At 48.7% G+C, this 13,888-nt stretch overlaps 2 protein-coding genes and 1 long non-coding RNA gene across 4 annotated transcripts; 1 reads left to right on the top strand and 2 right to left on the bottom strand.

The window, feature by feature from the left end:
- Positions 1 to 493: 493 nt before the first annotated feature.
- Positions 494 to 4,677, top strand: APOM (apolipoprotein M). 2 transcript variants are annotated; one of them, XM_053472854.1, is made up of 6 exons: positions 494 to 765; positions 1,218 to 1,363; positions 2,183 to 2,256; positions 2,414 to 2,512; positions 3,822 to 3,920; positions 4,535 to 4,677. In XM_053472854.1, the coding sequence occupies exons 1-6, from the start codon at positions 652 to 654 to the stop codon at positions 4,555 to 4,557; spliced, it is 555 nt and encodes a 184-aa protein (XP_053328829.1). In that variant the 5' UTR covers positions 494 to 651; the 3' UTR covers positions 4,558 to 4,677. The 2 variants fall into 2 exon arrangements, with proteins under 2 accessions (XP_053328829.1, XP_053328828.1); XM_053472853.1 differs by having other exon boundaries at positions 496 to 765; positions 1,206 to 1,363.
- A 2,101-nt stretch (positions 4,678 to 6,778) lies between these two features.
- C8H6orf47 (chromosome 8 C6orf47 homolog) lies at positions 6,779 to 8,549 on the bottom strand. The gene is made up of 2 exons (XM_053473163.1): positions 8,544 to 8,549; positions 6,779 to 7,487 (listed from the first exon to the last, which is right to left on the bottom strand). The coding sequence occupies exons 1-2, from the start codon at positions 8,547 to 8,549 to the stop codon at positions 6,786 to 6,788; spliced, it is 708 nt and encodes a 235-aa protein (XP_053329138.1). The 3' UTR covers positions 6,779 to 6,785.
- A 2,174-nt stretch (positions 8,550 to 10,723) lies between these two features.
- Positions 10,724 to 13,363, bottom strand: LOC128503242 (uncharacterized). Its single transcript, XR_008355210.1, has 6 exons — positions 13,078 to 13,363; positions 12,363 to 12,479; positions 11,849 to 11,907; positions 11,596 to 11,625; positions 11,114 to 11,167; positions 10,724 to 10,851 (listed from the first exon to the last, which is right to left on the bottom strand). It is a non-coding gene; the product is annotated as an uncharacterized LOC128503242 (long non-coding RNA).
- Positions 13,364 to 13,888: the final 525 nt, after the last annotated feature.

Genomic DNA, 13,888 nt, shown 5'->3' with positions numbered 1-13,888 from the left:
CTGTGTGACCCTGAGAATCTGCCCCTTCACCCTGGGGTTGGGGGAGGGGTGGGCACCAACATTGTTCATGGTGGGTATAATTGAGCAATGCATTTAGAGCGAGAATAAAGTATTTGAATTCCATCATTTATTTTTGCGCATTATTATTATTATGCTATAGAATCCCGTGGCACCGTCTCGCCCGGCAAACATTCTGAGCACCTACAAAAGAGAGCCTTCGGGATTTGGGTGTTAAAAAGGCACCGTCCCTCCTTGGAAGGTACGTTCAGTGATGCAGAAAATGTATTTTTTGCATGTATCGCCTTAAAAGATATCCCTAGGTTTTATTTCAAAATCTGGATAGTTTTCGGCAACTGATTAAACTACGTGGCGATATCTATAATATAAATCCTTCGAGAGCCGCGGTGCATACGGGACGTAGAAGGATCCCCGTTCTTTCGCAATGCTCTGTTTAAACTGACCGGTGGCCTCGTTAATGAGTGGACGAGCGTGGAGTTAATGATTGTGCGAGAGAGAACAAGGGTCTTCGAGAGGGAGAAGAATCAAGAACGAGCAAGGTTCCGAGATAAGAGGTCACAAAGAAAAGGGACAGGAGGAGAAGTGAACGGAGTGCGAGAGAGAGAGTGAAAACTGAAGACACGCAGCTCCGAGATGATTGGCAGCGCATGGAAATTTGTCCTTTACCTGTATGGTCTTGCCATAGACTCGTTATCTGTCTGCGACGGCAATAACCGACTCTCAGCATCGAGTGTCAACAGGACAGAGGTAATCTCCGGGAATAGGAATTCAGCTTCTGCCAGTGTGCATGGTGGTAAGCCCTGGGAGGGGGTGGGTACAGGGGGTAGTAGTAAGCAGAACAGCCTCCCAGCAGAGGTGGTAGAGGTTAATACAGTCAGGGGATTTAAACATGCATGGGATAGACATACGGCTCCTGAATCTAAGACGAGACTGACAACTGATTAAGGTTCGAGTCTTTACAGCAGGAGAAACGGGCGACGAGATAGGAGATTCTATGTTTCTATGCGGCACAACATTGGCACAGCGGGTGATAATACCCACACGGATAAGCATTTTTAAATATATGAGGCACAGGGGAGGGTATGAGATCCGGGTCACGCGTGTAGCGTAAGGTAGAGAGGTTTCTGGACATGGTAGCTGGGGGTTTGGGGTTATTGTGGTAGAGCAATGTATTAAAGCCCTGGTAGTTCCCCTTGCAGTATATGGGACACTGGTATTTCTTGGCAGCCGCTGCCACGTTTGATTCAGGCGCGCTGGAAATCTTCAAAGTGATGGACAACACCAAATTCCTGGTCCGAGAAAGCACCGAGGGAGAGAAACTGGAGTTCACGGCGGCCATTAGAGTGTGAGATTATCGCTAATTGTCATAATGCCATGGTGACATTTCCTTTAATTATTTATTTTATTTTATAATTAATTATTATTTATTAATATTTGTCTTCATTATGAGCAAAGAGGAGGAAACTTTGTCTGTCACCCTGATCTCTCTGCTTGCTGATCACACAGTGATCAGTAAGCACCACTTTGCAGACCTACTTTTCTGATCACACAATGCACGATCGGCATAAGACGGACCATCAGAGACCCCATCGGTCTCTGTACAGACCCTGCAGGGTTTCTGTAACAGCTAAGGATCCCCTCCTTTGGCATCAGAATTCAGACATTTAAATAGCTGTAATAGTGCTTGTTGCATGCGCTGTTACATTGTATCCGTCAGCACAGAGGCAATGATTTTGGATCCTGCTGACGGAGGGGCGATGAGGCTCTATGGTACCAAAGTGCTGGTTTCCCCCGGCATGAAAACAAAGCCCTAATAATAAATTCCCGAGGCCTCCACGTTGGAAGAACACTAATCATTCCGCTGGAAAGCTGGAAAAATTGTATTTTCACAATAGCAGCTAATGGAATGGTCCAATCAGTGGTAACATTTCTTTGGTTGTCATGGTGATAAAACCACTTTAGAATTTTTTGCATTCTTGGGAACATCTAAAGAGGAATCTTTTCTGCTCCCTTTCCTCCTTTCTTCACTTAAACATACGTATGTATTTTTATCACACACACACACTATGTATCCGCCACAATATCGCCTCCTTTCTCTCTAAGTCGTTAATATCCTTCTGCCCCTTTCATTATTACTCTTTTATTCTCCATTTATTGCCTGCAGCAAAGACGGATCCTGTGTCCCTCGAAAGTGGATCTACCTGTTAACGGATGGGAGCACAGAACTGCGGACCGAGGGTACGAAGGGGGCGTTAGGAGGGGTGGAAAGAGGGGGGATCGTAGGGCAGAATACAAAAGGGAGGACAGTCTGTTGGAATGGCGGAGTGGAAAGAGAAGGTGGTGTTGCGTATCGGAGCTTGGAACCTGAGAATGCATCCTTGATGTGTGTCCACAGGCCACCCAGACAGGCTCACCCAGTTGTTTTCATCCAGTTGCCCACATTGTGCCGTCCTGAAGGAGACGGACAGCAGCACCGCCAGGCTTCTCCTATACGGTATGTATACCTGGGGCTTGGTCTCTGGTGGGTTTGTGTTATACGAGGCAGCAGAACTACTCCTTCCAGATCCGAGCGAAGATTCCAGCAGATTTCCAGATTAGGGCTACTTAGTCTAAATCACAGTACGGTGGCTTTAGCGAGTGCGTCTTGCCTTGTAATGCTTGCTGTGGACCATGGAAAGGTCCCCTACTTTATCAGGAACCCGAGATCCCTGCTGGGTCTGCCCAGTCCATGAACTGAAATGCGAGGACTGCGGACATAGACTGTGGCTTTCCTCAGGTCTTCTGTGGTTTCATAAAACGTTCCAATGAAATGGCCAAAATTCTTCGTGGAACACGTTGTCCTTTATTAGCTGAGCTGGCATTGTAGGCACAAAGGCCGACAAGCGGCTAGCAGCTTTTTATGAGGATGACACAACGCTGAAAAGTGTCACGTTTACTGAGCTGGACATTTTTATTTGCCCGCATTTAAATACATTCATAAATCATAACCACATTTCTGCATTATTGTTCACTGTTCCAAACGTTTCACTTAATGTCACCATCTCGGTATGTTTAAGGTCTCAGAGGAGGAACTCTTCACACCGCTGATAGATTTCTTCCTGCTGCCGAATGTCCTACTCCTTCATCTTACTGACATCTTCTCTCTTTTGGCATTGTTCTCTCTGAGTTCTGTTTTCTTTGTTCTTCTTTGCTCTTTTCATTTTGTTCTCCTTCAGTTCTTCTTTCTTCTCTCCTCTGTCTTCATTTTTTTAGCTCTGTCCTCTTCATTCCCGTCTTCTGCTTTGTTCTTCACCCACGTGGCTCCTCGGCGCAGGACATCAGCGCAGGAAAGAGAAATAAAACGCAAAGACAAACCACATAGAGTTAACACAAAGAAAGAAAGCGACATGCATGAAAATAAACACAAGAGGAGCATAAAAATAAAATAAAAATAAAATAAAATAAATAAATAAAAGAAAGAGGCACGACAATAAGAAGTGTCTATGAGGTTCCCTGGACATATAGATATCATATTTATAGAAAGACCTGAAATACATCAATATAGCTAAAGCTACACAGTGACTCCGGTCCTTCATTCACGGGGGCACGTCCGATCCAGCACGAGGAGACCATTGAGTTTGGGTGGGGGGCTCCTGTCCTGAAGCATAACGTTCCCGCTGCCCCTTCACAGAGGTAAAAACTGTAGTGGACCGGATTATAAAGCTGGAAAATGAAACATAAATGTCAGTAGAAGATTACTTTGTTTCCTTTGTCCAGCGCCGTCCCCCACTTTCCTCACAATCTCTCCCTCTCTCTCCTCGCAGCTCGCTCTCCCCAGTTAGAAGACCGGTTTATGGAGGAGTTTAAGGATATAGCCGCTTGTGAAGGCTACGAAGATATACTGGAAATCCCACAGAAACTAGGTAACGGGGCACCTCCGAGCCTTAAACTCGCCCCACGTGTCATGGTGACGGGTCACATGGAACATATGCCGTTGTATGTGGAAGGGCAAGGGCAGGAAAGCCATTTCTGTGGCTTAGGGTACCCAGGTGTGGCAATGGGTATGCAGGCCTGGACTGGCCATTTAGTACATCTGGCAAATGCCATGTAGGCCAATGGCCAGCTGCTCTATAATCACCCGATATGGTGCTCCAGCGTGAGCTTAAACGCCTGTCTTCAGCTGCAGTTACGCTATTTAGTCCGGTCCGGCCCTGGCGTCGTTACAATAGAATCTCGAGATTCTAGTGATGGGCTGTTGAAGGGTTAATATCTTTTGAGATTCTTGGGGTGGGAGAATTTAGAAAGTTTCCCAGGTTGCTTTGGACGGGGCGAGAGGGGCTTTCAGAATACGGAATGCTGACACGGATCCCGAGCCATTGTGAGTTATTAGGAAGGGAATCTCCATGCCAAGGCGTCCGACGAATCCATCTGTGCCCGGCCGGCGTGCCGGTGAGTCGCGCCACGTCACGAGTTCAGGGATCTTAGACCTCCCGGCTGTCTAGCGCCGTCTGATTTAACATCTTCATTCCTCTTTCAGATTATTGTCAGCCGGATGAATGAAGGGGAGAGTCCAGATTTTACCCGCTAAGCAGAACCAGAAGGCAGCAGTCGGATAGAAATAAAACATTTTTCCGCAAATGTTTGTCGTAAGAGAACCAGCATTAAAAGCGAGACTTTGTAGCAGCGCGTTACTTTATGAATAAGAGACAAAGTAATCGAAACAGGGGTGAGGCAATGAGTGTGTCGGCGACTTCTTTTACTATGACATCATATATGTGAATGCTCATGGAGACCAGCTCATCATACCTGGAACCTCTCTGTCTAAAACAGAAATCAACGCTGGTCACAGACCACATGCGGCCAAAACCGAGCCCACCTATTGTCCATAGCCCCAAGTTCAGATTTGTTTTTTATTTGGGCCCTGCTCTGGCCCCGCCCGCTTCCCCTCCTTCTTAAGTCTATTGGAAGCTAGCCCCAGCCATTTAATGCAGCCACTCCCCTTCCTACCTCCCACGAGGAGCCCTTAAGGACAACCGTCCTGAGAAGTCCCCAGATGGCTAGTTGTCACGGCACGGTATCTCCCCTAGGTTTCCATCTACGAGTAATTACAGTTACAGACCTTATATACCATTCCATCCCTCCCGTAGGCTTAGGGGGGCCACCCTCTTTTTGGGACTCAAATCACTCTGCCCCCTCTTTCCTCCCCTGTTTTGTAAAAGCACCGCATGTTTAGTTTATCAAAATGGGTTTATAAATTACATTTGGTAAATAAAATACATTTTATACACAAAAAAGCCTAGTTACACAATAGGTCACAAAGTCACTTAAAAATTCTCAGTAAAGCCTCTTGCGACCCTTCGAGAGGCTGGGACCGTTATGCGCATGCCCTAGCGTGCTAGAGCAATCCACCAAACAAAAGCCGGTCTTATTATGTAGTTAATGTGATGAGGTTGACATTTCCATTTGACTTCCCATCAAGTACCGTTTAGCAGATAACCCCCATGGCTGCGGTTGATTTGGGTTTCTGTTCCGTGAAATCAAATACGTTTATAAAGTCTTTGTAAAAATGCTTGAAAGATCCAGAAATCGGGACAGGACTTTTATCCAGGCAGAAGATCTGAAGTCTCTAAGGGCAGCGGGCAGAGAACCCCTTAGAAGGGGGCAGATAAGGACACGGAGGGGCGTAGGACCCCTCCATGTTGGGACTCAGATGTTGAAGGGGTCCGCTATGCAGGAATTAGGATTACTGCACCACATCAATCAGGATTAATTACCCCAATCAGCACGGAGGGGCAATGTCAGCTTTAAGAGAGATATAGGGTTTATTCACTAAGCGGGGAGTTGGTAGGAGAGTTGCAGTTTCATCTCCAAGACTTCGCTTTACATTCCAAAGGGAGAGCTTCAGCCTCATGAACCGGCCCTGTATTCATCATATTAAATTAGTGAATAACCCCAAGTTCCACGCGCTTGGTGGGCAGCGTGTGCGGCCGTCCGTGGCAATAAACGCGTTCTTTCATCATGTCCACGCGTGAAGCTGCTATTCGCAGGTCGGTGTTCTAAGTTAGAACTCCACACGAGAGACATCTAAGCAGGACAAGGGTTAAAAACTGCCTTCTTCATCATCCCTTCTCCCCACCCTGGGGCAACAGATCCAGACCCACAACCCACACAGTGGTAGGCATACATATATTTAATATTGTGTGTAAAAAAAAGCCAGTCTTATACGGGTGAGAACGGTGAGTTTTGGCCTCTATAGCCCACAAGCTCCTAATGGAGCCTAAAAACGGATCCCAGGCAAAGCCCCCCCAATCCTGCTTTTTGGCAACGCGTTTTACTCCACGGGCTACTTTCTTCCTACATTGTGCCCCGATGACCCGCAGCCCCCCGTTGTCCCCCGTAGCCCCCCGTAGCCCCCGTGTACACTGGTCCCAGTAACTTCCATCTAGGTCCCCATTTCTTTGAGGCGTCCGGATCCCCGAAGACCTGATTGCGCCCAATGGATTCTAGGTTCTCTGGACAATCAAAGTTCTTTTGCTGCTGCTGGTGCTGTCTTTGGAACGCAGAAAACATCAAACGTCGCCATAGAAACATAAAAATACTTTAAAAAAAAAGAATAAATTATTTTTCCTTCCGAATCTCTCAGATTTAAGAAAGAATTTCCGCTTTAACACAAGTCCGCTTTAAGATCTACACGCGGTTCCTAAGGATGTGAAGCAGGATCTAGCACCAGAAGTGGTCTCATCCCATGTGTCCGCAGCGTTCCTCTGGCGGCGGCGACTTGACGTCATTCAAGGATCCCTCAGCGCAGTGGTGACAACTTCTTCTTCCTCCCCGTCGCTGACCCATTGATCGTCAGAATCCGCTGCTTCGTCGTCACTCCCTCCGGCCCACCGGTCCTCCATCTGCTCCTTCTGGTCTCCTTCTCGTCGTTCCGCCGCCTCTTCGTCTTCTTCCTCCCCTGCTTCCTCTCTTGCCATCTCCTCCTCCCTCTCGGCCTTGAGGCTTACAATCAAGACCAAGGTCTGCAGGATGCCGTAGAGAGAGGCCAGCTGGAACAGATACTCTTGGGCCAGCCAGAGAAGGAGATACATGCCGTAAACCGTGGTCAGGAAGACCGCCAGTCCGTGGATCCACAGCTTGATGGCGCCTTGTATCCCGAAAACGTCCAAAGTCACTCGAAACACAGGAGAAAAAAGCCAAAGGCAGCCCAGGACACAAATGTCTATTAGGTGGTGGACCAAGTTGACGCAGATCTGATAGTGCTGCGCGTTGATCTCGGACGCTGGCCTGGAGTTTGAGCTGCCATCTTTCTTTGTGTACAGGAGCAGGGAGCGGATGCTGGGTAGAGATGGTAGGGGAATCACAGGGAGACTCCAGCGTTTGGGTTTCTGAGGGGACGCTTGGGAATCAGGCGATGGGCCGGAGGACGGCCGAAGCTTGGAGAAGAAGGAAGGGGGTGAAGGCCACTGGAAAGAACGATGGAGGAACATCTGCGTGGGAGAAAGAGAAAAGACCGATGAAAGGAACCGTGCGCTGGGGAGGAGCAGTCTATTAAAATAATAATAATAATAATAATCATTTTCTCGGAACGCAGATATCATAAATATATGTTAAAAAAGGGGTTAAATATAATAAAAAAAATGGGAAAAAATTAATAATAAAAATTACCCAAAATGTTTACAGATTTATAGACAGATCTCTCCTGTATAAAATAATATATATTCTATATAATAACACCTTTAGTGACGAGCTTTTAGGCAATCGCTGTTGTTTTGGGCCACTCGGGGCCCCGTCGGCCCGTCGGCGCTTTCCTCCCCTAACGCTTTTGAATCTGTGTCTCTCCACGGCAGTTAAACCGATGGATCGCGCTTCTCTGCCACCTCTGCTGGTCGGAGCATGCGGAGACTCTGATGACCTCATAACCTTGCAATCCAGTCTGTCCCAGCACTCAGACCAGAAAGGGAGCGGCATATGGAAGTTTTAATGGAAGTGTATTTAACAAAAGGAGCTTTTACTTTACTGAGTGGGTGGTAGATAAGTGGAACAGCCTCCCAGCAGAAGCGGTAGAGGGTAATACAGTGAGGGTATTAAACATGCATGGGATAGACATACGGCTCCTGAATCTAAGACGAGACCAACGACTTATTAAGGTCTGAGTCTTTACAGCAGGGTAGATGGGCAGTCTAGACGGGCCGGTTGGGGCCGGTTTGCCGGCAGGTTCTATGTTTCTATGTTTAGACCTCCCTGCTCCAAGCAGACCACCGACTCAAGCTGCCCCCCCCGGGGTATATCGCTTTCCACCCCCGCCATCTGTCCTTTTTGATCTGACGGGGAGGAATTACTCCGAGGCGAGATGCGGCCGGACCCCTCGGACCCCAAAACCCAACCCGATGTTCAGCCCAGGAGCCGAAAAACAGGGATCAGCGACTTTTAACAGAACGGCGTTTCATAAACTCAACAATGAAAGTTTACAGATCGCGGCTTCGCGCAACTCTCCGGCACCCAAAGTGTTAACTTCAATTAACCCCTTCCACCCCAGCCCTTACCTTCATCCTCGGGGCCGTTACGGGACGTTGGGTCGTCGGTGGGGCTGGTGGCGGATTTCGTGTTTCCTCCTCTTCCTCTGTCTCATTCACTCTTTCGAAGCATTCTTCCTCCCTCTCCCACCTCTATAATTCCGAATCCCTCTCTTCCCCTCTCTCTCTCTCTCCCTCCCTCCCTCCCGTCTCTTTGACTTTCCTTCCAGAACCTCTCTTTTTCTTTCATTCCCTCATTCTGTTCTTTTTTCCTCCCCGCTCTCGCAGTCCTCTCCGACCTTTGTTTCTGGTTCCCTGCTCTCTCAGACCGTCACAAAGTTGTTTAGAAGACACTTGGTAGTAGTCACGCTAGGCGCGGCCTCCCTTCCTCCTCTTCCTGGGTCCCTCTATACCTCATACCCGGAATTCCAGTAGGGTGCAGCTGCTACGGAGAGCCAAATGGGACAACCTCCCCCTCCCGGAGACAATAGCCGCCTGTTACTCCTCCCCGGCACTGACCCTTCCTAGAAATTCCAGTTCCACAGACTGTTTCTAGAATAGGGAGCGAGAGACCCTCGGAGTGACGGCTGATTGGCCCCTTAAACTCACAAAGGCCATGTGACCCGACGTTATCAGGACTGGTCAGACAGCGCGGGGTCTGTATGTAATGTAGGGGATGTGCCTGCGCGTTATCAGGACTGGTCAGACAGCGCGGGTCTGTTTGTAATGTAGGGGGATGTGCCTGTGCGTTATCAGGACTGGTCAGACAGCGCGGGTCTGTTTGTAATGTAGGGGATGTGCCTGTGCGTTATCAGGACTGGTCAGACAGCGGCGGGTCTGTATGTAATGTAGGGGATGTGCCTGCGCGTTATCAGGACTGGTCAGACAGCGCGGGGTCTGTATGTAATGTAGGGGATGTGCCTGCGCGTTATCAGGACTGGTCAGACAGCGCGGGGTCTGTATGTAATGTAGGGGATGTGCCTGCGCGTTATCAGGACTGGTCAGACAGCGCGGGGTCTGTATGTAATGTAGGGGATGTGCCTGCGCGTTATCAGGACTGGTCAGACAGCGCGGGGTCTGTATGTAATGTAGGGGATGTGCCTGCGCGTTATCAGGACTGGTCAGACAGCGGCGGGTCTGTATGTAATGTAGGGGATGTGCCTGCGTTATCAGGACTGGTCAGACAGCGCGGGGTCTGTATGTAATGTAGGGGATGTGCCTGCGCGTTATCAGGACTGGTCAGACAGCGGCGGGTCTGTATGTAATGTAGGGGATGTGCCTGCATTATCAGGACTGGTCAGACAGCGCGGGGTCTGTATGTAATGTAGGGGATGTGCCTGCGCGTTATCAGGACTGGTCAGACAGCGTGGGGTCTGTATGTAATGTAGGGGATGTGCCTGCGCGTTATCAGGACTGGTCAGACAGCGCGGGGTCTGGATGTAGTGTAGGGGATGTGCCTGCGCGTTATCAGGACTGGTCAGACAGCGGCGGGTCTGTATGTAATGTAGGGGATGTGCCTGCGCGTTATCAGGACTGGCTCAGCGACGGCCGGTTTGTATGTAATTAGTATGTATTCGTTCCGCTCACTCGCTGCTTCTCTATTGTTTACCTTTTATAGAAGCTGCTGCCGGTGGCATAAACAAAGCCGCCCCCCCCAGCGTGTAAACAGCGCGCCGCCGGCTCCTTATAGGGGGAGGAATAAAGGAGTGTTTTTGGAGTTCGCCTGGTAACGGCGTTTAGCACCAAATTAATGTCATTTCGTCCCAATAAACCCCCTTTATCTGCAGACCTGGACCTGCCGTCGGCTGTCAGTCATGTGATATTTTGGGTGACTTTCCCGGGTCAAGCACCGCACTGAGCTGATGCTTTATGGCGATGCTAATAAAGTCCATTCCTCCATAGACTTTCATTAGTCAGAGTGTCCAGCTGGGTGATTAAGACTAAGCCATTCTATTCTTCCACTGGTAGAAGGATGGGGTCAGGTTGTTTTGATCCCCCGGCTTCAGCACATAAAGTACCTCGAGCGTTTTCCGTATCAGTTTTGAACTTGCATGGCTTGCATGCCAGACAGCAGGTCACAGCAGGCTCCTTACTACTTGTATTACTTCTAAATACACATACCACAACTGCTGAGTAGCGATTCCTTATATCCACAGCGCGATAAACGGAGACGGGCCATTAACTCTTTACATGTACTTTATTACATTACATATATATATAACAGAAGTTGGACTCATGCAGCATCTTTAGAATGGTTTAACCAATTCTTCACAGCGCTGCCATCTTCAGCCTCGACATTCTTGCACCTCGACTGCAGCGATCTCCGTGGGGTCGGGGCCTGGATAAACACGAGCGTCAGGGCTTCGTATAAAAGGTTACATTTCACATACACTTAACATTAGTGTTCACACCTCGGCACAATCCGTACTTCATTCGCACAAACCTGTGCCAAAGGAGAAAGCGTGCGGACGCACAGAGGATGCAGCGTGTCAGAGCGTTTACTAAAGCATCACGGTTAAAGTCAGAGACTCTAGTCTTATGCTGTCATCAGCCACGCTCAGCGGAACCCGTCAGCTCTTGGGACAAACCTGTATACATACCGTGATTGGTTTAGATCGAGTGATCGAGTCACCGAAGCCGGTCATAAGCAGCACCTGTGGGAGAGCAGAGCAAATTAGGATCAACTATTGGACGAGCGCCATGTGTCTATTCAAGCCACCGCTCATATACACCCTCCCCCCACTGAGGACCCTTACACACCATGCCTGAAGGTTCACTATTCAGCCAATCAGATGGGGTTTAACAGAAATGTCCACATTTTAAACTAAAGCCCCTCCCCCACACTGTAAGCCTACGAGCCATTTAAACTGTGGAGCGCGTCAGAGCGTTTACTAAAACTTCATGAGGTCTCAGAGACTCTAGTCACGGTGTCATCATTCACGCTCGGGGCAGAACCCGCGGAATCTGGGTAACCGCCCCACTTCCACAGGCATAGACTACTACGCAAGAAGGAGCCTCGCCGGTCTTGCGGGGGTTTAACCCGCTAAATGCCAGGACGCCCATGCAGTTCAGTATAACTCACCGGTAGGAGATCGCAGCCGAGGACGCGTGTCTGCAGAATGAAGAGAAATCAGCCATCAGACTTAAAACTCCGATTCGTTTTATAATTAAGGCTTTATTATCTTAGGAGCGCGTCAGAGCGTTTACTAAAACTTCACGAGATCTCAGAGACTCTAGTCACGATGTCATCATTCACGCTCCCTGCACCTTACGGCACCAGTTCTGCATATCACACAGGTTTAAAACACGTTGGATGTTTGGGGCGCGTACCATACCTTGCTTCGATTGACCTGACGTAAAGCAGGGCATCCGGCCCCCCTCGGCGGCACACGGCCTGCAATAAACAGAAGACGGTAGATTAGCTTCCAGTGCAGTTTGGCGGAGTACACCCCCGAGGCTGGCAGGGCCGATCAGAACGCTGCGGTTATTACATCACGAGACATCAGGGATTAGAAGACTCATCATACGCAGACCAGAGACAGCAAGCAGAGCGAAGGACTCCATCATCAAAAATCTGTTATAACAAGCGTTATCGTATCTACGAGCCACAGGGGCCACGATAAGTCAAGCAGGGGTAGTTGGTGCAGGTACTGGCAGCACATCGAGGATTGTTAGCAGTATTAAGAGTTTGAGCTCGTGCCGCCCCAGCCAGAAAGCGTTGCACGCAGCGCCATGTTAGTCAGACAGGAGGGACCGGTTAATTCCAGAGGCTGTTTTGTTAGTTTATTAGATTACATTTTTGATGATAGATTCACTTTCTGATGACGGAAACATCAGCTGCTTCCTTACCTGCCTGCGGCCCCCCAGCATCCTCATCGCCTCACCAGCCTGCGGCCCCCCGGCATCCTCACCGCCTCACCAGCCTGCGGCCCCCCGGCATCCTCATCGCCTCACCATCAGCATCTGCTGCTAGGAGAAAAAAAAATATAGTTTCATCTTAGACTCAGGAGCTGTCCGCCTATACTATATTATTGTTATTATACTTTATTTATAACGCACCGACAGATTCCACAGCACTGTACAAGGTAAATTTTATAGATAACATGTTAATCCCCTCACTGTATAACCCTTTTCCACCTCTGCTGGGAGGCGGCTCCAGTCACCTATCCTCTGCTTCCAGTTTGAAATTAAAGCGTTCCGGTTTTAAGAGTTTTATCGTGCAGAGAAACACCGCCATACAATAGCAAGAAATAAACACCTAGCAAGCTTAAGGCTCATTTACTCGGCAGCCCTTTCACCTCAAAGCCAGAAGCATGGAAGGAGTTAAGTTCAAAACTTTATTGATCATTACATTTGCTAGCATTGCATGAGTCAGCTACTCAGCAGTCACTCCGCATTGTACGGGCACCGACAGGGTCCAAACGGGTTCTGACTAGTAACTGCGGACGCTAGAAGCTCGATGTACTTTAACTCGGACCCCGTGAAGAGCCGAGGAGCGGCCATACTTCTGCAGACAGACTCTAGATCTAGAACGAGAGAAGCCATCCTGAGAAGAAATACTCACTTAACGCGCGCTGGGCCCGGCCGCCGAGCCGCACGGGGAGCTCTGAGCGCCGTACAAAGCGGACTGGAAAGCATATTAAACGAACAGATCCGGCTGTTTAAGCGCCATGGCTACTCGAAAGGGCATCCGTGCCTCTACAGCGCACAGGAAGAGACAGACTGTAGCGGCCGACACGTTTTATATATGCTTGAAACCACGCCCCTTCCCAGGCCTCTTTTTGGTGGCTGATCACTGCCTGTCTGAATTGGAAGGGCGCCATAGATTTGATAAACAGCGAATAAATTGCTCTGTCCATTATGCTTTCAGTCCAGTTGAAGCTTTTGATTAGGCAGCTTACATAGCCAGCGATTCTACGTTTGCCCACAGGAGGAGCTATTATAGTGAATCCATATTGCCATTCCTCTCCCGAAAGCAATCCAATGCTTGACACATTCATCTGCCAACAGATCGCCTTCTTACCTCCTATCTAGTCACTGTTTCTTCTGCAGTAAAGACTAAGACTCGTCTTAGATTCAGGAGCCGTATGTCTATCCCATGCATGTTTAAATCCCCTCGCTGCATTAACCTCTGCTATTTCTACCAGACGTCTTTTCCACTTATCTACCACCATCTCAGTGAAATATTATTTACTGAGTTTTTATGGTATACAGTGCTACCATATTATGAATCGCAGTGTTATGGGCAAACATAATGTAACAAGTGGACCTGCTCAAACGAGATTCACTGCAAAATTACAATTAAAATTGTTTTAAGAATTTTCCACAAACTAGAAGTCTGGAACTACTAATGTATGTACATGAACTCTTCTGGT

This window comes from Spea bombifrons, chromosome 8 (assembly GCF_027358695.1).
Source record: "Spea bombifrons isolate aSpeBom1 chromosome 8, aSpeBom1.2.pri, whole genome shotgun sequence".
In the NCBI taxonomy this organism is placed as follows: Eukaryota; Metazoa; Chordata; class Amphibia; order Anura; family Pelobatidae; genus Spea; species Spea bombifrons.
The sequence above is the reverse complement of the archived record's forward strand: the minus strand, read 5'-3'. Positions and strand labels throughout refer to the sequence as shown.